General features: G+C 37.2%; 1 protein-coding gene across 1 annotated transcript in view; it reads left to right on the forward strand.

The window, feature by feature from the left end:
* The window catches only part of CNTNAP2 (contactin associated protein 2), a 2768972-nt gene that overhangs the window by 2422669 nt on the left and 322052 nt on the right, over window positions 1–24251 (forward strand). Inside the window, exon 16 of the mRNA XM_007504517.3 lies at window positions 5719–5889. Within this exon, the coding sequence (XP_007504579.1) occupies window positions 5719–5889 (171 nt within the window). The remainder of the gene's footprint in view (window positions 1–5718; window positions 5890–24251) is intronic.

Consider the following 24251-nt stretch of genomic DNA (forward strand, 5'->3'; position numbering starts at 1 on the left):
TTGCTGATTGATTAATTCATATGGCTTGACTCCTGTTAGCCCCAGAGAGCTTCCTGTGATTTCTTTGCTAAGTCACAAATGGTTACTATCTGAATCACTTCCAGGAATGTCCAAATTCCCATGATGATGCTGACAACAATTACTGATCTTTCTCTTACTCATGTAGTCAGACAATGCTTCCACCATTACAAATGTTGCTTTTCTAGTACATTATTAGTGACCATTTCTGGGAGCATTATCTGCATGCCAGTTCAGCTAGGAATTATAACTGTTCAAGTATTAGGAATAATCACAAGGATTGCTTAAAAAGGGAGAGCTGAGAAGTTGTGAACAACCGTGTGAGCACACTGGGGAAAGAGAGGATGTATCCAGTGTTCACTTTCCTGTTTGGAGCAAAAATTCTTAGTTCTTAAAAAAAATAAATGGATACTCAGAAAAATATCTCTAGAGATGTTAGGATCGTGATTCTACTCCCCCTTCTTACTATGATTACATTTCTCTGGACTTTAAAAACCCAAGTGAGTGATAAATAGTTAAGATGTAGCCTGTCAGTTACATTACCCTATTATGCATAAATTTATTCATTTATACATTCAGCAACTGGTTAGTCCTTATCTAGTATGTTCAAAATATTATGTTCAAGTGAGGAAGATTTGCTATTTAATCACTTCAATCATGTCCAACTCTTTGTGCCCTCATTTGGGTTTTCTTGTTAGAGATTCTGGTTTGCCATTGCCATCTCCAGCTCATTTTACAGATGGGAAACTGAGGAAAATAGTTAAGTGACTTACCTAAGGTCACACAGCTACTAAGTGTCTGAGCACTGGAAAAAGGTCTTCCTGTCTATAGCCCTAGTGCTCTATCTAATGCGCCACCTCGCTTCCCACTGGGGAAGATATGAAGACAGTGAGGCAAGGTCCTCGTATTCCTAGAGCTCCCAGTCTAGGACAGAGGAATATGATACAGGTAAACCTGAGATAACTACTATCCAGAGTCATTTTAGAGAAACGCCACAAGAGAGATGGAAAGTTTTTATCTGAAATTTGAGGAAGAAATTATCACTTCATAGGGATCATTGACTATGGATTAGGTTTTCATGAAAAAGCTACCAACTAGAACATAAACTCATAAGTCTAGAATTGGAAAAGACATCAGAGACTATCTAATGCATTTTATAGGTGAAGAAACTGAGACACACAGAGAGGTTAAGTGACTTGGCAAAGGTCACACAGACAGTATAACCAGAGGCAGGATTTCACTCTGGAGGCTCTGTTCTTTCCCCCTTTACTCCCCTGCTCCATCCAAAGGCTCCTTTCTATGCCTACTTGTGTGATTAAGCTTTTCCACAGTACCCAAAAAACTCCTAGTCCTGAGAAGGATGAATTTAACAATTAAAATTAGAAGGGACAATTGACACCATCTAATCCATCCTTCTCATTTTACAGATGAGGAAACCAGTGCCCAGAAAAGATAAATGATTTTCTCAAGGTCACATAGCTAGTAAATTGGAACCCCTGCATCAGAAGGTAGTTAACTCAGTATGTGGGCCATTCTTGGCACTGGTACCCTGTGCTTGTTATTCATTCTATTTTCTTAACTTTTCAGTAAACTTAAAGTTAGAAGAACATGTTCTTTTCAAATAAGCAGCCCAGTCATACAAATAAAAGCTGTCTAACAATAAGGTACAAAGCAGAAATGTAAATGAAATCATGAAGAATGAAAATGGTGGAGCTAGTCAAGACACTCTCTGGAATTCAGCATCCTTCACATTTATTAATATTTATTGAGCAGCCACAATATTCAGGTCACCACAGAACAGTGTGACATACAAAGCCACAGGTGGTGTCTATCCTTATTCAGTGCAACTGAACATAGCCAAAAGAAATAGTTATTCTGTTTACCTGGCAGGCTTTTTGAATGACAGGAAGAGTGTTTTCTTGGTTCTACTGCCAGGGGACTGAATAGGGCACTAGGGAACAAAAACAAACACATCTAGGGACATCCAGGTCCCTCGAGGTAGATGGATATATAGCCAGTCTCTGCCTTGAAAAGGCTTACCTTTGCTAAGGTTTTGGGGCTCTTCTCAATCTGCCCACATCTATACCTTCTCTTTTGGGGTGAAAATACTAAAGAATTGAATCTTGATTCTCACTTACCAAATTCAGTGAGTATCCTCTAACTTTCAGTATCTTTGATAATCTATAGTAGTAGAATCCTGTTCTAAAAAAAGGCACAAGATTACTTATCTCTTTGCTTCTGTATGTCTGCCCACCTACATCCTCTACCTCAGTTAAATATAAATTGCTTGAGGGCACAGACTTTCTCAGTCAGTCTTTAAGTCCTGGACAAATGGCATGATGCCTTCTGTGCAGTAGGAACTTGCTAAATGCTTGCTGGGTTGAGTTGAGAAGAAGATAGAATCCATTCCTAAGACTATGTTTTCTAAATATTATGTACAGAAATTATTTAATTTCTAGACTATGCCTGATAAAAGATGGAAAGTTACTGGTACTCTAAAGGGAAACGTGTCAGAAGATAACATTCATTTTATAAATCTTATTCATGAAGATATTATCATACTATAGAAAGAGTGAGGAGCCAATACCAAGCTCTAATACCAAGGTTGCCACTCTATAGACTTGGCTATGACATAAGAATTATAGCTTTTTTTAATTTTCATTTTATTTATTTTTAATTTAAATTAATTTAGTCAATTTAGAATATTATTCATTGGTTACAAGAATCATATTATTTCCCTACCTCCCCTGCCCCCATCCTTCCCATAGCTGACATGCAATTCATAGCTTTTTACACATAGAGACAAAATAGATATCGAAAACATTCTAGCTCAGCTCATTCATTTTACAGGTGAAGGAACTAAGGTTTACTAACTTGCCCAAAGACAGACAAGCACTAAGTGACAAAGGTAGAATTTGAACCTAAGGCTTCTGACCAAAAATCCAATATTCTTTCCACTGTACCACGATGCTTCTGTTTACTTTGCTACTCTGGATCTCAGTTTCTTCATTTATAAGTAATCAATTTCTTCATCTATAAAATAACCTGGAGAAGAAATGACAAATCATTCCAGGACTTTTACCACAAAAAAGAGAACCCAAATTGGGTCCCAAAGAGTCACACATAATTGGAACAATTGAACAAAACACTTGTACTACTTAGTCCAAATGATTGCCTTGACAATTAAATTATATAGTAAATGCAAAGTATCTCATAAAGTTTAAAGTGCAATATTTTAGCTGTCATTATTGTCATGTGATTCACTTCACATCCCAGTTCTTTCAGATATAAAATGAGTAGACAGGACTGAATAGTACCACACTGGGCTGGGGAAGTTGGCTGCCATTTCAGGATACACAAGAGTACCTGCTTTATATATTTTAGGTTAGATTAGTAAACAATGAGGAAGGTAAAAATTGGTCCATCTGGGCAAGGTGGAAGACTCAGAGGTGAGGGATTCAGCAAAATGGATCAGAAAGAACTCAGAGTTCTGTGCTTGGGGAGACTTATTGGGGCGTTTTATTCTGAAAAAGGCTAGCATCTAACTATAGCTTTGTATCTTTGCATCCTGAGAGTATCCAGTTGTCTTTGTTCTCTATGTGGAATTTTGTGGGGTTTATAGTTATTACTACCGTGATCATCCATCATCATTAGCTAGCAAAGCATTTCACATATATAATTCCATTTGATCCTCAATTGAACCCTGTGAAGGAGGTACTATTATTCACATTTTACAGATGAGAAAATTGAGGCCCAGAGATGTTAGCTAAGGGTCACAGCCAGTAAGATACTGAGTCAGAATGCTGGAGGGGGTATGGCAAAGTTGGGACATTAATGTATTGCTGGTGGAGTTGTGAATTGATCCAACCATTCTGGAGGGCAATTTGGAACTATGCCCAGAGGGTGATAAAAGACTGTCTACCCTTTGATCCAGCCATAGCACTGTTGGGTTTTTACCCCAAACAGATAATAAGGAAAAAGACTTGTACAAAAATATTCATAGGTGCACTCTTTGTGGTGGCCAAAAATTGGAAAATGAGGAGATGCCCTTCAATTGGGGAATGGCTGAACAAATTGTGGTATCTGTTGGTGATGGAGCACTATTGTGCTCAAAGGAATAATGAACTGGAGGAATTCCATGGGAACTGGAACAACCTCCAGGAAGTGATGCAGGGTGAGAGTAGCAGAACCAGGAGAACATTGTACACAGAGACTGACACATTGTGGTACAATCAAAGGTAATGGACTCCTTCATTGGTGGTAATGCAATGACCCTGAACAACCTAAAGGGGTACAGGATGAAAAACACTATCCACATCCAGAGGAAAAACTGTGGGAGTTAAAAACACTAAAGAAAAACTACTGCTTCATGAAATGGGTCAAAGTAGATATGAATGGGGAAATAGACTCCAAATGAACATCCTATTGCAAATACCAACACAGGTAATACCCAGTCAAACTGTGCATCAACTATGTGAGGGATTGGGGAGGGGAGAGAGGAAATAAAATTATTTTTTGTAACCAAGGAACAATGTTTGAAATTAAAAATTAAAAAAAAAAGATACTGAGTCAGAATTTGAACTCCAAATCTAATGCTCTGTCTGCTGGGCATATCTTACCAAGATATGATGGGCTTAATCCTTCTGAGATCCAACTATCTAATCCTCATCACCCCTGTCTATTTTAATGAGAAATTCTCATCATCTAATATGAATTCAGATACCACAGAGGTCTCATGCCTTCCTGGGTTCTGGTCATTTGATATCCCTATCCCTTTCTTCATCATATACTTAGTCCTCTAGAAATTCTATGATTCCTGGAGTATGGGTAAGGGCTGAGCCTAGAAGTAGTGCCTGACCTCTAAAGGCCCTTCCAACTCTAAAATTATATTTTTTCATCATATAATAGCCAGTAACATTTTTCCATTACCAATAGCTTTACTTAGTAAGTTTTTCAATGTTTCTCTGATGGACTTGGTGGTTTCATCCCATCACCCATTAAGTAGCAGCTACAACAGAGATTACTCAGTGCTTGAGGATATTTCTGGAGACAAAGACAAAAGAAAGTGGTGATACAGGAAGCCTAAAAGTTTAATTTTTGGTTTGTGCTGAAGTATATTACAAGAAATATTTAATAAGAATCAAATTCATTTTAATACAAAACGTTCACATCATGCATATGTATTGAGTAAAAAAACGGGGCTTAGGTGTGGATAGAAACTGTAAGAAAAAGCTATTAGCAATCGATGTGGGCAGACAGCATACTCTTTAGAGGAAACATGCAGAGGAAACCTACTCTATAAATATAACAAATAATCAATAATGGTACAAATTGCGGATTTTGTATGGAATTTGAAGGCTTACCCTTCTGATTAAAATTACTTCCAAAGATTTCAGTGTGTAGTTTTGGTATTGATCACATCCCAAAAGGTGCAAATTAAACAAAGGGTTTTGCCCTGCAAAAGCATGTTGAAAGCCAACTATCACTATTCTGTAAAACATTTGTCATTTTCCTTTTAGAAAGTCAAAATTGGGTTTGCTTGTGGATATTTGGTGTCATCTTTTTAAGAAAGATGAGGTAAAACGTGGGCTTCTTACTAATAGAAAAGATTTACCGGAGCTCTAGAAATATACACTCTTTAGGTTCTGGCTGTGTATAGCCCCTAAATTAAGTATATTGTCTTTTCCTTTCCTTCCATAGGGAACTACTGGAATGCTGCCTCATTCTTTACACCATCATCCTACCTTTACTTCTCCACTTTCCAAGGGGAAACAAGTGCTGACATCTCTTTCTACTTTAAAACTTCAGCTGCTGATGGAGTGTTTCTGGAGAATCTGGGAAACACGGATTTCATCAAACTTGAACTGAAATGTGAGTACATTCCTTTCCCCAACCTCCATTAATAACCATGGCTAACAGTGTTCGTTGGGTGAAGGTAATGATGTCATCATTCTAGTTCTATGCTTCTAAAAAGTCTGAACACACAGTTCTTTTTGATCTTTGAGAAAGCTCAAATGATACTGGGGTCAAAGTGATTTAGTCAGGTTAAACTAAAGAGAAGAAGTGACATAACACTGCAAATAGACTGAAGAAGAGTGTCATTTCTGCCATACATTAGCTGGATGGCTAAGAGATAGTCATTTGACCTCTTATTGTCCAAGCAATCTCTAAAACTATAATGACCAATGAGAAAGCCAAGACCCAAGAAAATTAAAGTATTAGCTAATGTTGCAAACATCTAAGTTAGGATTTGAATTTAGGTCCTTTCAATTTAAAAACCAACTCTTTCTTCTGTATCACACTGTCTCTATCAGTGGCAATGGAGGGAGTTTCCCCAAAAGGAGTTCTTTGTTCTCTAAGCTTACAGATCAGAACCAAAATCCAAGCTCCAGGGTGGTCCTGATAGAACAAAGGCTTAATGGATAATTAGTGTTTTCTACTGTACTGTTTTGATCAGTCTCAAATCTAATTGAGTGCTTCTGGGTATCTGAAAATATCTTGATCTTGGGTCATCTCTATCACAATGTAGAAGATAAGAACATTCAAACAATCAAAACCATACATATTCAGGGGAAATTTGTTCCTTGGAATTAGATGGGATAGAAGATGGAGTATCAAATTCAAAGGCTGAATTCCAATCTTGCTTCAATCAGTCAATAAGCATGTATTAAGTACCTACTGTGTGTCAGGAACTACACTAAGCTCTGGGGATATGTGAAAAAAAAAAAGAAAAGACTCACAGGAGTTCCACTCACAATCTGATAGAGGAGATTATGTTGTTGTTCTGTCATTCAATCTTGTCTTACTCTTTATGACTCCATGAACCATAGCACTCCAGGCCCTTCTCTCCTCCACTATCTTCCAAAGCCTGTCCAAGCTCATGGTCATTGTTTCCATGGCACTATTTATTCAAAACTCTTGCCTTCCTTCTTAGAATTAATATTGTGTATTGATTTCAAGTCAGAAGAGCACTAAGAACTGGGCAATGGGGATTAAGTGGCTTATCCAGAGTCACAAATCTAGGGAGTATCTGAGATCAGATTTGAATCCAGGATCTCGTGTCTCTAGTCCTGGCTTTTAATACACAGAGTCACCTACCTTCCCTTTCTAGCTATATCATCCTCTGCTGTCCCCTTTTCCTTTTGCCTTGAATCTTTCCCAAACAGCAGGGTCTTTTCTAATGTATCCTGTTTTCTCATTAGGTAGCCCAAGTAATTAAGCTTCAGCTTCAGAATTTGATCTTCCAGTGAATAGTCTGAATTAGTTTCTTTAAGAATTGACTGATTTGATCTCCTTGCTGTCTAAGGGAATCTCAAAAGTCTTCTGCAGTGACCCAGTCCAAAAGTATTAATTCTGTACAAATAAGTTATTTAATATCTGGGACTTGAAGGAAGCCAGGAGACAGAGATGAGGAAGGAGAATATTCCAAGTGTCAGGTATGGAAAGTAAAAGTACATTTAGTCAAGAGATGGAATATCTTATTGGAAGAATAGCAAGGCATCTAGTTAGTCACCCAATCTGGTTTGCTTCAGTTTCCTCATATAAATGGAGCTGGAGAAGGAAATGACAAACCAATGCAGTATCTCTTCCAAGAAAACCTCAAATGGGATCCCAAAGCATCTGACACTATTGGAAAATGACTATGCAAAAAGCCCCATGGACTTGTCCACTGCATCTCAGGCCATCACCAGTCATCTTGACTTTTGTCAAGTTACTGAAATTGGATGACTGTGGAAGTGAGATTGATGACTTTGTGCACTCTGCCTTGTTTAAATCCAATTCATGCACAAGTCAAAATGTCACACCATGATTTCTTTGGTCCTCTTTGAAAACCAAGGACACATGACTATGACACATTTTGTAGCAGTGTAGCACTTAGACTCTCACCACTATTGTCATGTCTCAGAGCTACCATTTTCATTAAAATAGCTAGTCCACTTAATTTCTCTAAGAAACCCCCTTTAGTCCTAGCAATGGACCCTGACAATTTTTCAGTTTCTCATCCCCCCTCCATAAACCAACCAATTGCCAAGGCTTTACAGTTCTACCTCCTCTACAATATCTGTTATCTTTCTTTCCACTCAGACAACTCCTTAAGTACTCATCATATCTCTCCAGGACTATTGCTATAATCTCTTTTTTTATTTTAAAGTAATTTTTATTAATTTTTAAATTTTAATCATTATCATAGTTTACCCCAGCATTTCTCTCAATCTCCTCTCAAAGAGCCACCCTCTGTAACCAATAGCATTTTAAGACAAAGTAAAAGAGAAAAAATTTAGAAACAGATCAGCACATAAATTTAAAAAAAAAAAGCACTTGCAGAGCTTCTCCCTCTGCAAAGGGATGGAGTGGGAATGTCTTCTCATATTTTTTCATTCAAGTTATAGCTTCTTTATTGGCCTTACTTTCTTCTTCTACAACTCAGATCTAGCTATGTCACAGTCTTCCTCCCCTTCATATCTTTCATGGTTCCATTCTGCTTCTGAAATAAACTACAAAGTCCTCAGATTGGTATTAAGTTAGTTGCCACTATTATTCCCTATTCCTTTTTCCACATTTGCCATTCCAAATTGCAATCCTATTCATTGGGCATACAATGCCTCTATTCATTTTTATGTGATTCTCCATGTTTTGAATATAGTCCCTTTTCAACTCTACCTTAGAAACTAAAATCTCTTTAGTTCAAAACACATTTAGGTAGTCAAGAAGGCAGAATGATGGGTCTGTAGTGAAAAAGACCTCAGTTCATATTCTTCCTCCTTATATAACTTACTGGTTATACAACCTGGGTAAGTCACCTGGCCACTCTCTGCTTTAATTTTCTCATCTGTAAAATGGGAATGATACTAGCACCTGCCTGCCAGATTCACCATTAGGATAAGATGAGCTAATATATGTAAAGCACTTTGTGAAACTTAAAGCACTGTATAAATATTACTTGTGATTATTATTTTTAAACAGTTTGGGTTTCACCTCCTCTATGAAATGTATCCTGGTTCCCTCAATGATTAGTATTATCTCCCTCTTGAAATCACCTTGCATTACCTTGTAGAGAACTCATATTCAACATTGTAAACCTAAAAGAACACTGAATTTGGATTTAGAGGACCTGAGTTTCAATCCCATTTATCAATGTGACCTTGAACAAGTCACTTACAACTCTCTGGATTAGAGTTTCTTCATGTATGAAATGATAGGATTGGATTAGATGGTGTCATTGATATTTCTAACTCTAAATCATTGTTCTTCTATTGTATCCACCACCATCACTACAGTGGAAAGTAAGCCAGTTGAGAGCAAAGTCTTTTTGCTACTTTACCTTAAATCTCTAGGCTCTAGCACAATTCATTGCCTATAGCAGGCATTTAGTGTTTGTTAAATTCAATTAAAATCAATGGTAAAGTTATCAAAACGGAAGTTGAAGGGGGAACAGGAAGCATCAAAGAAACAAAAATGAAACACTAAAAGTAAGATGTCAGAGATCTTGGAAGGAATTGGGCAAGGACAGTAGAAGACAAGGAAGAAAAGAAATCTAAAGAAAATCTTGGAAGTTATTGGAAAATAGTATGGCTGATGAAATAGCTTCTGATCAATCCTTTTTAACTGTACTTTTATCACTTCCACCAATGGAATATGTACTTCTGCTAACATAAGTACTTTTAAAATGCCTTTGTGGAATGACTATGAAATTAATCATGTCAAAGAGATGGGGAGAGAAACTAAAACTGGTAATGTGATTTCGTTGATGCAGAGAATTCCTAGGTAGAGAAACTCTCTACCACTGCAGGTCATCAACTCCTCTGCAAGTTATAAGCTTTGAACTTTGACTAGAATACCCAGAAGTCAAATACCTTGCCCTTGGCTCGGGTCACATTGCCAGGCACAATGTTTCAGCAGCAGGACTTGAATACAGATTTTTCTGGCTCTGAGTCAACCAGTTCTCTATCCTGTATGCCATCACTATGTCTAATCAAGTCAGTCAAAAGTGGACTCATACACTCTTCTTCTTATAACTGGAGAAAAATAAGTTAGGCTGGGAATAATGAACATTTTTTTTTTGTTTTCACAATTTAATACTGTTATCAGTACAAACAAAGAATCTGTGTTTTCCCTTATGTGGATCCTTACTCCTACAATGAGGAATGCAATCACTGATAAAAATTATAAAAGCATTTACATATTGCTTTATGATTTGCAAAGTGCTTCACTAGTCTTATATCATTTGATCCTCAGAGCAACCAAGGAAGGTAAGTGCTATTGCTATCCCCATTTAAGAGATAAAGAAAAGACAGAAGTTAAGTGAATTGCCCAGAGTCACAAAGCTAGTATCTGAGGTCAAATCCAACTCTAGTATTCTTTTCTTTTTTTAGTTTTTTTTAGTCCCTTACCTTCTGTCTTAGAATCATTATTATATATCAATTCCAAGGCAGAAAAGGAGTGAGGGCTAGGCTGGGGTTAAAGGATTTGCTCAGAGTCACATATCTAAAAAGAGTCAGAAGTCAGATTTGAACCCTGGACCTCCCGTCCCCAGGCCTTTTCCACTGTACTTGAATTCATTGGTCTTCAAGACTTGCTGTAACTAATATAAAATTCTTCCCTTGATAGCCCACTTTCTGATTACACACTTCATTACCACACCTCCCTATACTAGTCTTTAGATAACAGTTGCCAATCTAGTTTTTTAAGCCTTTCAGATTGAGTAGACCTTGCATTCCAACTGCATAGCTTTTGAGAAACCAAGGGTCATGGGGAGACCTTGGAGCAGAGGAGGTCCAATGGTAATAAGGCAGTTTTAAATTCCATCTGTTCAAACTAAAGGATAGGAGGAAATAAAGCAGCTTTCTAAGAAGAAAAGATATTAGAAAGGGGTGAGGGGCACCATTTGAAAAAGGATGTTTTGAAAAGAGTGGCAGTGTAGAGAACAGAGTCAGAGGTCCTTAATAGGAAATGTAAGAAAGTCATATGTAAGGGGAGGGATAGCACAGAAGGGATATAATCATAAAATAGAAATGAAAGGATTGAATTTTTAAAGGTTACATGAAATAAGAGAATTAGGGCTAAACAGAGAGATGGAGATGGTATGGCATGTGCTGCATGACAAATTGTTGGCCAGAGCCAACAAAAGCCCAACATAAAATTCAGAAGAATAAAAGAATATGCTTGCACAAGAGAATCAATCATTCAATCAGTAAATGTATATTAAGTACTGACAGCATTCCAGATACTGTCTTCAGTATTAAGGATACAAAAGAGGCAAAAGGCAGTCCCTGTCCTTAAGGGGCTTATAATCTAATGAGGGAGATAACACACAAACTAATATATACTGGATACATCAGAGATAATTATAATGTAAAGGCATTGGAACTAAGCGGGGTTGGGGAAGGTTTCAAATAGAAGATAGGATTTTTGTTGAAATGTAAAGGAAGTCAGGAAGGGTGTGAAGAGCTTGGAAACAATTAATCTCTAATTTTAAAATTATTTGGTTGAGGGAAGGCAGGGTTGGCTCAATACAAATTTCTGTTAATATTGACAGAATTATAAACTCAATGTAGCAATAGAGAGATAAGGGATAAGGAAAACTGCAAAATTGTCTCTAAAAAGGAGAGAGGAAAATTTAGCCATGAACCCTGGGAAAAGATTCTGGAATGAGAAGGCTGCAGAGGAGAGTTTGGGGAGTTAACTGTCACTTCACTGTTTTTCCTGTCCCTGAGCTGGAAAGGGAGAATAGCCGCTCTATAAGCTACTGTGAACAGGCCAGTTTGTGGAGAAACTTGGAGGTCCTTGTGACTTGGAAGATATCTAGAAGGTGATCTGGTTTTTCTCTGCTTTTTTGTGTCAATTTGGCTGAGATAATCCAAAGATTTTAACATCTGGTACTTTGGGGTTTTTTACCTTAGAAGCCAACCCCAGGCTTGGGGAAGGACTCAGTCTACCTGTGAGTCTATGCTCAATAGCCTTTTAGGGACAATTTAAAGTTAGCTGATTAACAATCTGGGATACTTAGTTTAGGTAGTCAGACTTGGGGGTAGGGGGGTAAATAAGAACAGGGAGCTGGTAGGAAGATTTTGGAAGATCAGAAGAGCTCTCTCGTGAGAGAGGTGTAGAAGTTGGTTGGAGATATAGCTCTGTAGAATCAGGGACATTTTGGATCTTGACTATCAGTTCCCTAATCTTAAGTTGCAAAATAAACTTAATTCTTTTTTTTTCAATATAGTTTCAAGGGGTTTTGAGCTTCACTGGCCCAGGGAAGTCCTTAAGTGGATTTTTTTTTTTTACCACCAATCCATCCAGGTCCTTCTCTATATTCATATATCCTTTTGGAGAGTCATTTATTTCTGTTGGCAAGTTGTTTATAAACTATGGATGACACCTTGTTTTGTGTGAGGAAGAGACAAGAGACAGACAGAACAAGAGACAGAGACAGAGACAGACAGAGATAGACCGGGGTGCGGGTGGGGGGGCAGAAGAAGGGCATGAAGATAAAAAAAGGATGTTAAACTTCATGAGACTAAAGGCCCTGGAAGATAACTGAGTCTTATTCCTGCTATTCCAAATTTGTATCATTTTGCCACTTTCCATATATTCTATGGATTGGTGAGACTGGTTTGCTCTCTAAGTCCTGAACTCTCTGTGTTTTCAATCAATTCCATTCCATGCCTTTGTTTGTTATTTCTTACTCAATATTTGTCCTTCCTTTCTTTGTCCATTGAAATTCAATTCATCCTTTAAAGACCAAGGGAACTGTCACTTTTCTGGGATGCTTTACCTAACATCCCAATGAGTAATGCTCTTCCTTCTCTGGAGACTCACATAGAACTTGTTTTGTGTCTTGCTATTGCTAAGGTCATATTGTATATTGCAATTATATGTGCTTATGTCCTATTCCCCAACTAGATTATAAATTTCACCTGGAAGTTGGGTCTTATCTAAATTTTATATTTATTCTGATATAGAGTAAAACAATAGGCAATTCATAAGTATTTGTTGTACCAATGGACATTAATGGAAAAAGAAGTACAAAATTATCTGAGAGATCTAAGAAGGAAATAATCACTTTTGAGGTGCAGGTGGATCGGGAAGAGGACCAGGAATTGATAAGTAGGTAGTTGTGCATCTTATTAATTTCAAAATAAGTATCCAATGGCAAACTCAGGATTCAAATGGAATCACAATTCATTCTTTCCACTATACAGATTTGCCCCAAGAAAATATTTATGCTGTTATATGTCACTGAGAAAATAGTTAAAAGTGACACAATATCAGATTCACTCTGCATTTATCTGACATCAGTAAACAGACAGGAATTATCACCCAATTTGAAGTCAGTCTATCTCTCTAAGCCTAAATTTCCTCATTTTTAACATGATAATTAGACTAGATTTCCTTTTCAGCTCTAAATCTGTGAACCTACCATTATTTTTGCTATGTAATCTATATTGGGTAAATCCATATTGAATTGTAATGACTTCAGCAGGAGCCAAGGCAGTGTAGAGTATATGTTTACACTCACATTTTCATAATAAAATCTTGTTCATTTCCCTTTATAAGCCATTGAAAGATATGCTTTAAAAACTTTCCTAGGTCTTTTCTAAGGTGAAAGGTCTTTCACATGCAGTTATTGGTCTCATCAAATTTAAGACTCAAATTTTTGTTTTATCCTATACCTAAATAATCCCTACCTTTACATTTAGCACAAGAGTTTGTGACATTCAAGAGAGAAATCAGATTATCTGCTGGCCTATCTTTGAGGTCCCTGAAGATGCTTATGGCTATGAGGGGTTAAAATATATTTTAATGTCCTGTGAAAATCTAGACTATCAAATGGAACTTCATTATTCTGTATTACTACCATTGGGATTAAAAAAAAAAAAAACAAAGATAGTTCCCTTATGGGTGGAAACATGCATTTCAGTATTTGAGAAAAAGCTTTTCAGTGTAAAGGATAAGAAGTGCTTTCATGAAGAACACAGTGATAAAATGCTGATAGGAGCATGGCTAAGGCTTTTGGCTTACCCATTTATCAAGCACTCTCCTTGCTGACTCTTCCTTGTCAGAACCCATAGAGCAGTTGGCAGAGATGGAGAATTCTCTCCAGCCCAGTTTCTCCTTTACATAGATCAGTAAATCTGAAGGACCTAATTTTTATTACTACAATCAATGGACAGCCAACATGGTTCAGGAAGGAGGGGGATTTTGGTGTTAATGTGTTCTGTATCTCTCTCTTCATTTTGCCTTTATCTTATTGTTTTTCTAACCTCCCTTCTCTTAGGAGTTCAATTTTTATTTTCCTCTTCAGATTTCTCAACAGTAAGGTATTAGCCTACATATTTTCACACAATGACATTTCTCTTAATCATTTACATTGTGCCCTTCTGTCAGAGTCTAATGCACATTGCATTTCTTACTAGAATCATATTCTAGTATATTTATGACATTCCTCTCCACATTTTAAAGAGTAACACACATGCATGCATTTGCAAAAAAAGAAAATCACAGGGATTCATATCCTCAATAAGTTACATTTAACACTTTCTCTTCCAGAAAGATTTATATCCTAAATGCTTACTGTTTACCATTTAGAGGCAATATTCTCCTAAATGGAATAAATCAAGAGAAAGATCAATGGATCACAGGTTTGGAGCTAGAAGGGACCTTAGGGGTGAACTAGCATAACCCCTTGATTTAACAGATGAGAAGACAGGTCCACAGAAGCTATGTGACTTGCTGGAAGTCACCCAACTTAAATAATTCTCTTTTATCCTTTACAAATCTACTGCGTAGTGAAATTTTTCATGAATGAGAGAAAGTCATAAAGCCAAACTGTGGTGAAACAACTGGGGTGAGCTTTATTTTTAGTCTCTTGAAATTGAAGGGGTCCTAGCTATCATGCCAATATTTGAGTGACATCTGAACTAGGAAAGCTGAGGCAAATAGCACTGCTGGGTTTGTACCCCAAACAGATAATAAGGAAAAAGACATGTACAAGAATATTCATAGCCACGCTCTTTGTAGTGGCAAAAAATTGGAAAAGGAGAGGATGCCCTCCAATTGGGGAATGGCTGAATAAATTGTGGTACATGTTGGTGGTGGAATACTATTGTGCTCGAAGGAATAATAAACTGGAGGAATTCCATGTGAACTGGAATTACCTCCAGGAATTGATGCAGAGTGAAAGAAGCAGAACCAAGAGAACATTGTTCACAGAGACTGAAACACTGGGGGAAAATCTAATGTAATGGACTTCTCCATTAGTGGCAATGCTGTGATTCTGAACAACTCAGAGGGATCTATGAAAAAAGAACACTATCCACATTCAGGGGAAGAATGGTGGGAGCAGAAACATAGAAGAAAAATGACTGCTTGATCACAAGAGTCAATGGGGATATGATTGGGGATGTAGACGCTAAATGATCACCCTAGTTTAAATATCAATAATATGGAAATAGTTCTTGATCAATGACACATATAAAACCCAATGGAATTGCATGTCAGCTATGAGAAGGGGTTTGGGGGAGGGGAGGCATGAATCTTGTAACCATGGAAAAATATTCCAAATTAATTAATTAAATAAAATTTTAAAAAAAACTGAGGCAAGGCTGGAGAAATGAAGGGTCACATTAAAATCAGTGAAGCCTTTTCTTCAGCTAAACAAAACCAGTTCCTTCAACCAGTCTTCATATAGAAGAACTATATGTTCTTTCACCATATAGATCATCTTCTTCCAGACACATTCCAGACTATCATTTCTTGAAATTTGGTGTCAGAAAGGTCTTTGCTTGTTTTCTAATGATTAATTAAATTGTTTTGTTGCAATGGTTTGCCAGTTCTTGGTGCGCTTTTCATATTTTTAACCATAATCTTCTTTGAGCTTCAGCCTAACATATATCTCTTTTCATTGTGGACTTGAATAGTTCTTGAAACATGTAACTTCCCCACAACAATAGCACTACAATATCTCTAAAGGTAACTGATATATGCTCTTTAGGAGCTACAGTTTTGTCACTTTTCCTTGAAGTCGTATCCATCCTTAAAAGCCACAGATTTAAAACTGCAACAAAAGACAACAAAGAAATGTGGGTGGCAAGAAACTGAGCAATCAAATCAAAGAAAACTCAATGTGGTTATCTATGGAAACCAGGTCTATCTGGTCAAGTCATTCTGAGTTAGCCTAGTTATAACCTGTATACACACACATACACACACACAAAAACCCATCACTTTCCTGAAATGAAACCATATCAAAATTATTGACTGTCCCAAGAAAATTCATATGTCACCCTAGGAGTCAAGAGACCCATAATCCCAGGGTTTTTTTTTTTAATTAAACTATGAGGCAATATAACTATTTGGACTTAATTTACTTTATCTGTACTATGTAAAAGTTAGACAACCTGACCTTTAAGGATCCTCTGGCTCTGACATTCTATGATTCTGTGAAATACTTCCATTATTGAAACACTAAAGCAAAAAGGTTAAAATTTGAACACCAATTAATTAAATATCATTTAGAATCAATCAGAGATATATGCTGTTTGGAATAAGTATATCTCTTGGAAGAGTAATTTGGGGAGGGGGGTGGAATTAGTAAGCTTCCAATAAGAGGAAAAACTGAAGCATATTGGAAGTGCAAAGCAAGAGCCATCTCTTCCCATAGTCCCTGACCCAACTATCTTCCCAGTGGCTACTAATTGCTGAGTCCATATTTTATAGATTTTAAGATATTGGGTTTGGAATGAAGAATACTTTTATTCATAGCTGAACTCTGATACATAATAGCTGAGTGACTATGAGCAATTTGCTTTAGCTCTATGAAACTCAATTTTCTCATCTACAAAGTGAGAAGAATAATGCCAGTAATACTTCGCTCACAGGATTGGTGTGAAACTCAAATAAGACGAAGTTGAAAACTTTCAAGTGTTATATAAATGTTAGTAATTATTTTTATTAAGTGGAAGAAATAGAATGTCCCACATTGAGCGCCAAACTGTATTTGTGGTCCATTATGTAAATATTAGAATTTAGCTTTCGGTTATATATAGTCAGCCCTCTGGATTTTGCAAAAGCAAATGTGTTTCTTTTTCTTCCAACTTCTGCTGCACTGTGTGGCAGACTTCCATACTGACAGAGACATAAAACTAGTGTTGGAGTAATCAAAGCTTTTCCACAGAACACCACACTGAAAGGGTCCTAAAGGCACTCACAGACCTTCAGTAGCAAAGAAACAGCAGATCAAAGCACCCAGTTCTCAAAAAGAATTAGTTTTTAAAAGGAGGCTACCAGATGGGCTGCTTTCTCACCCCAGTTGAGCTCCTTTCTGGAACTCTGGATTTGAGGGTGTGTCTCTTGTCCTTGTCCTAGGCAGAGTTTTTGCTGACCCAGGTGGAAATATTGTTAGCTATAACTCTGCATGTTGACAGAGTCTCAGCTTTTCAGCCAGCAGGGCATCTCTAAGGAAAACCACTTGTACTTAGTGACAGGCAACAGCATATTCTGAAGAAAACCTTCAGGGGGCAGCACTCAGTCCATCCCCCTCTTAAAAGGAGCTAAAAGTAAAAGCATCCATTTCCAAGAGGTATCCTTCTTCAAATGATGCTTAGGAGTATTCAGGGGAAGATCCTGCAGAGTAAATCAAGGCTGATGAATCAGAAGAGTTGACAAATGGTAATCTACCTTCTGCTATTTTTGAACTGGAACAGCTCTGTATATTTAAAGAGTCTTACATGCATCTCCAAGAGGAATGGAAAATTCCAATTTCCTGTGCTATGATGCCTTTGTGTGGCAGTGAGCACAAATCGGTAGACTATTTCAAGTTACAGTTATTCAGTCAAGTGTTTTAGCACCTGGCATTTATCACTGTTGTTTTTAACCATCTTAAAGAAATCAATCATCAAATTAAAATAGCATGTGTTTAAATGCCTACTATGTGCCCAGGTACTGGGTTGAGTATTGAAACATTAAAAAGGGGTTCCTCATAACTATGTAAGGGGAAGTGTTGTGTCTATTTTAAAAATAAGAAAGCAAGAGCTCAGAGAGTTTAAGTGCTTTGCCCAAGGTTAACAAACTAGATCCACTCTCTTTTATGACAAATCTAGCAATAGTTTCACGAAGATTGCATGACTAATTTCACAATGAAATAATGCAAGTGTTCTCTATGGCAAACAGTCCAGATTCCACTTGTAGATCCCTAGTGACAAGGGACTTGTTACCTACAGAGTCTGCCCATTTCTTTTTCCTTTTCTTTTTTTGACCACTGCAATTGTTGGGGTCTTTATTTTCTTAAGCTAATTAGTCCTGACCAACCCTGATATGTTACTTCTGTCATTACAGGGAAGTCACTATCACTGACTATATCCTCAAATAGGCAGATAGACATCTGCCCAATCTTGGTAACCTTCCAACTTTTCCACTACAGGTTATCCATCTCTTTCCAAAGGATTCCAGACTTATCAGTCACCCCATGTATCTCTCAATTTATTTAGATTCAATACTAGATAGGTATAGAGTGCTCTTAGTATATATTCCTTTAAAAAAAAAACAACCCTTACCTTCTGACTTAAAATCAATACTATGTATTGGTTCTAAGGCAGAAGAGCTATAAGGGCTAGGCAAAGGGGATTAAGTGATTTGCCTAAGGTAACCCACCTAATAAGTGTCAGAATCTAGATTTGAACCCAGGACCCCTTATCTCTGGGCCTCGCTATTTACTGAGCTACCTAGCTACCTCCTCTTAGAATATATTTCTACTCCTATTTTCTCTGGTGAATTAATATTCTAAACATGTCAAAAACTGTGCATGTCATAAAATCAAATGAATTCAGAGTTGAAAAGGGACCTCAATGGCTATCTCATCCAACCTTTACCTGAAAAATTATTAACCTCTACAACACATTACAAAAGCAGTCATATGGATCTTGCTTTAAGATCTCTTAGGAGAGATATCCACTGCCCATTCCACTTTCTGATAACTAAAATTATTATGGCCAACCTTCTTGTTAGAAAACTCTTTGAGCTCAGAGAGGCTGACCATCAGATATCCAATGCTTCACTTCAAGCCTCTCCACTCTTTTAGTGCCTCCCAGAATATGTGGAAATAGCCTTCCAAAATTCAAACATCTTCACACCTGATGAGGTATTAGAGTCAACATTGCTATTATAGTAAATTTCCACAAACTGCTTTTCAGGTGGTATCCAAGTCATTTCATTGAATGCCTACATTATATGTGGTACTGTGTTTGTAAAAGGAAATGTTCTATTATGCCTATAGCATTTGTTCTGCTTAGCGAAATCCATACCTCTATCTTTCCTTTTGTTCTGCCTCAATCTCTTTGAATCTTACCTTTCCTGAAGTATTTGTTTGTTGTTGGGATTTGGCTGAGTTTGGGCTATATAGATAGGCAGTGCTTTGAGAACCTAGTGTTCTTCCCACACAGTGCTGGAATATCAGTCAGCTGGGGTTGTGCCAACATCTTTCCCTGAAAAGATGAGGAAAATCAGAAAAACCAAAGCCTGGGATGGAGAAACTTTCTCCACTATATCCAATCAGCATGAAAATAATGGGCATCACTTCCCCCCAAATGGGGAAGAAAGCTAATTTGATGAGATCATACTCTTATACAATCAAAAAGAGTTCACACTTCCATAGCACTTGAGGGTTACAAAATATTTTCACCTGCATTACCTCATTCAGTCCCCAAAATAGCCCTGAGAGCTAAGTAGTGAAAATATTCTTTTTTTCATTTTATTTCTTCCAAGTGCTCATTTTCTCTCCCTCCTACTGCACTCCTCTCCATGATATGAATGAGGAAATTGAGACAAGTTATGACTTGCTGAAGGTCTTGTGGTCAGTACACAAAGATTTGAAATAAAGTTTACTGCTCTCTCCACTACTCTATACTGCCTACTAGGATAATGGAAAAAATCATTGGCTCTGGAGCCAAAAGGGCTGGGTTCAAATCTTGCCTCTGACACTATATTTGTGACCTTGAGCAAATAATTTAACCTCCCAGGGCTTGAATTTTTCTAAGACTAATATAAGGAGGTTAATCAAGATGGTTTCTAAATTCCTTTTTTTCAGCTCAAGATCTTTGATCCTCTGAACTAAAAAATATAAAAGTAATGGAGAAGGAATTTGCCACCAGAAAAAAATGGATTAATAAAAAATAGAAACTTACAAATAAAAATTCTAAAGCATAAAAGAGCCACAAAAATACCAGGAAGCTAATTACTAGCCTGTGACAGGAGAAAAAGTCCACATGATGAAGTAAAAAAACAACAAACAACTAGATTTCAAAACAGAAGACCTGAGTTCCAATTCTGTCTCTGCTGCTTAATGCCTGTGTCATTTTGGGCAAATCACTTAAACTCCCTGGGCTTCAGTTTGCATATCAGGTACATATCAGATCTGATGACTGCCAAAGTTCCTTTCAATCTTAAATTATGTTATAGCTAGCATCCTTCAAGCTACCATGAGGATGTCTACAATTCTGCAGAATTCACTTTGTGACAGCCGATATTTAGCCCACTCTTACAGCTTCCAACTAGGTCTTCAAATGAAAAACTCACCTTTATAAAATATTTCAGCCTTCAAAATTTACAAAGTACTTTCTTTGCAGCATCCTATACAGCATGACTGCATATATACTTATGTGATAATGTTTGCTTTAGTTCTCAGTTTTTATATCATGCTTCCCTCCCAGATTGTGAAATCCTACAGACATCTGGACCCATGTCTAATATAAAATTTCAATACCTTCAAGCCCTAACACCCTGCTCTGCATATAGCAGGTGCCTAATAAATGCCTCTTAAATCTGAAAGATGAATTTGTTGGATTGAGTTATCTTCATTTTACTAAAGAAACTGAAACTCAGAGAGGTTCCCACTTGTCTATGGTCATATGGTTAGTGTTTATCAGAGCAAGGGTCATAGATCATAAGAAAGGATTAGAGATTTAGAGCTGAGAAAAAGACCTTAAAGATCATATTTGACAATAGAGCAAAATGGAACCAAAACTGTTGAAATGACTTACTTCGCAGTCACAGAACTAGTCTCTAGCAGAGCTAGGATTTAAATATATGCCTTCTGACTCCACATTCAGTATTGTTTCCCCAAACATAGCATACTGCCTCTCTGGATAATGTGGAAGCCTTCAGTTCAAGTTAGAGTAAGTTCCAGCACCATTACTAACAGTGGAGAAATGATTCAGGCTAAGGCTGGCCCTTGGGACCAATTAATTCAAAACTGGTGTGAAACAGATTGAGGCAATCAGGGGGTGGTGCTTAACTTAAATATAGACAGTGATGGGTTGATTACTTGAAATAGTAAGAAACCAGGGAGTAGCTCAAATGGTTACAGACAACTGTAACCATACAACTACACTGTACTCAGTGTAGTCCTACTTTACCAAGCTGTCAAGAAAACACCATGATTAAAGCCTAAAATATAAACATAAAACATAAAGTCAGTGGGATGCAAGGAGGAAAACTGATAAGAATGTATTGCAAGTGAGGATCCAGGGGAAACACACTATCTTGAACAAAAGAGATGCTGATTCTTAGTATCTATCATCATAGAAGAATAATGGACCAAAAAAGGTAGAAAATTCAACTGGAAATGAAATCATAAAACTTACCATTCCCTAATTTGGTTTGCAGAGTTCCTCCCTTAGGACACAGACCTCAAGTTTTTAGTATATAATTACATTCTTTCAAAATGTCTTTTGAGAGAGTTGGAGGGAATACTCGTTTGCATTTTCACTGTTCAAACTATTCCACAGTTTTCTTTCTCCTATAACCTATCTTTCATTTATAAACAAGATCACAACCCCAAAGTTAATTTCTAAGTTATTTATTTGGAAATCAAATCCTCTTTGGATGGACAATATAATGTAACCAAAGGAAATATGGGACTTTTGAGACAGAAGCCCTATGGTGGAGACTTGGTATCAGAGTCATCTCACTGGTGACCACCTGTGTGACCAGAGTCCTATAATCACTGATAAAGGCATACTTCATTTCAATTCATTAAATATTTAGTACCTGCTTTGTACCAGGTGAAGACCAGAGTTCAAATCTAGCCTCAGATACTTACTAGCCTTATGAACATGGGCAAGTCACTTAAACATGTTTTCCTCATCTGCAAAATGAGCCGAACTATTCCAATATGTTTGCCAAGAAAACTCCAAATGGGTTCATGCTGAATCAGACACAATTGAAAAATGACTGAACAACATGTACCAGGTACTTGCTAGGTGTTAGAAGTACAAAGGCAGAAATGAAACTATACATTTCTTCAAGAAGCTTACATTTTATTATGCATGGGATTGACAGGCTCAATAATAAGGGCCAAATATAGTAAACCCTGGTGTTCATCTCCAGCAGTTATGTGCACTGCCCTCCACAGACTATGCTCTCAAGGTGGCAATTTAGCACTCAGAGAGCTAGCTACTACTTCCCCTATATTTCTTTTCCTCACCTGAGTACCATCTCTCATACCTTTAGACTAAGAGGGCATTAGCCTCCATTCACTGATTCCCCCTCTTTGTTGTGTCCTTTATTGACTGTATTGTAGGTTCCTTTACAAAGTATTAAGTAAGGATTTCATTGATTACTAAAAATTAATAGACATCCTGAATGTGGCCAGATTAGGCATGTCCTCCAACCCACAGTGCTCTGTAAACTAGGCATCAACCACCCTTTGGGCAGAAAAAATAGAAAACTTCAGCAGCTTTTCTTCTTAATTGCTATATTGACATACTAGCAAGGCATCCATTCCTGGGCTCTCCCACTCACAGTCAAAAGCCCATTAGGGTCTATGTCATGATTAGAGATTATAATCCAGATGTTCTAATTGTGCCAAAGCTGGAAATTCACTGTCTTTTGTTTATGAGGAATAGCTAACTGGGAATTTTGAATGAACTATGTATAAAGGAGAGTAAAATTAGATAAGAATGGGGAGGCAAGTTAAAGCCATGTTGTGGAAAGGTGAGGAGTTTACATTTTATTAAATAGCAATAGAAAATCACTAAGGATTTTTAATAGGAGAAGGATATAGTCAAATAGTTTTAATATCAATTAAGCAACTATGTGGAGAACAAATTGAAGTAGGAAAATACAATGGGCCATTATAAAAGTCCAAGCTGGAATAATGAGAACTTGAGTGCAGAGAATGATTATGAAAGGAGAGAAAAGGGACAGAATACAAGAAGTGAGGTGGAGGTAGAATTTAGCAGACTAATGGGAATGAGGCAAGGAGAAGAGATCTGGGGGGGGGGGGGATTAGTGGAGCACCCAAAGATGATTTCAAAAACAGAGCCATCATTGGTTTTGTTAGATAAAACTAGCATCTTAGCCATTTGGTATATGTACAAACCCAGTTACTTTGCAGAGCAGTTAGAGGCACATGACTTTAAGGACACAAATAACACAAAAAATCACAACCACCTTCCTCTGAGCTACTCCTCTTTGGCACCAAGTGTCTCCCATTTCTCTTGCTCGCCTTTTTCTCACCAAAGTTAGCTCTAAATCCAGCAACCAGTATAAACTTTCCTAGGATTTTGATTGGAAAGGGAGAGAAAAGTAAGATGAGTGATAGAAGAAAATGGCAGGATTAAGCCAAGGTTGTTTTTTTTTTTTTAATCTATGTAGGTGGTACAGTCGACAGAGCACCGGACCCATAATCATTCATTCCTCAAGCACTTACTGAGCTATGAAATCATTGGCAAGTCACTTAATCCCTCCCAGCCTCAGTTTCCTCATCAATAAAATGGGAATGATAGTAACTTCAACCTTATATAGTAGTTGTAAAAATTAAATGAAATAACAAACTTTTATTGTACTTTACAAACATTAAAGTGATATTTAAATGTTACCTTTTATTAAACATTGGGGAAACAAGCATGTTAATTGATACTAAGGAGAGAAATGGTAGAGAAATTGAATATGGCAAAGGAAGAAAGTTGTTATGAATAAAAGAGTGAACTTCTGAACACATCAGGAATTAAAGGTTTGATGGAGTATTTGGTCCCCACTAGCAGAAAAATGGGCTAACATTCTTTCTGATCCTGAAGCAAAAGTGAAAAGCAGTTCCCCTCTCTCTCCCCATATTAGTCGTGTTGTGGGGGGGGGGGAACAAGGAAAAATAAATTTTTAAAAGTTTGCTTCTATCTGCACTGAATTCATCAGTTCTCTCTCTGGAGATGGATAGCATTTTGCATAATGGGTCCTTTGGAACT

The sequence above is a fragment of the Monodelphis domestica genome, chromosome 5 (assembly GCF_027887165.1).
Source record: "Monodelphis domestica isolate mMonDom1 chromosome 5, mMonDom1.pri, whole genome shotgun sequence".
Classification (NCBI taxonomy): Eukaryota; Metazoa; Chordata; class Mammalia; order Didelphimorphia; family Didelphidae; genus Monodelphis; species Monodelphis domestica.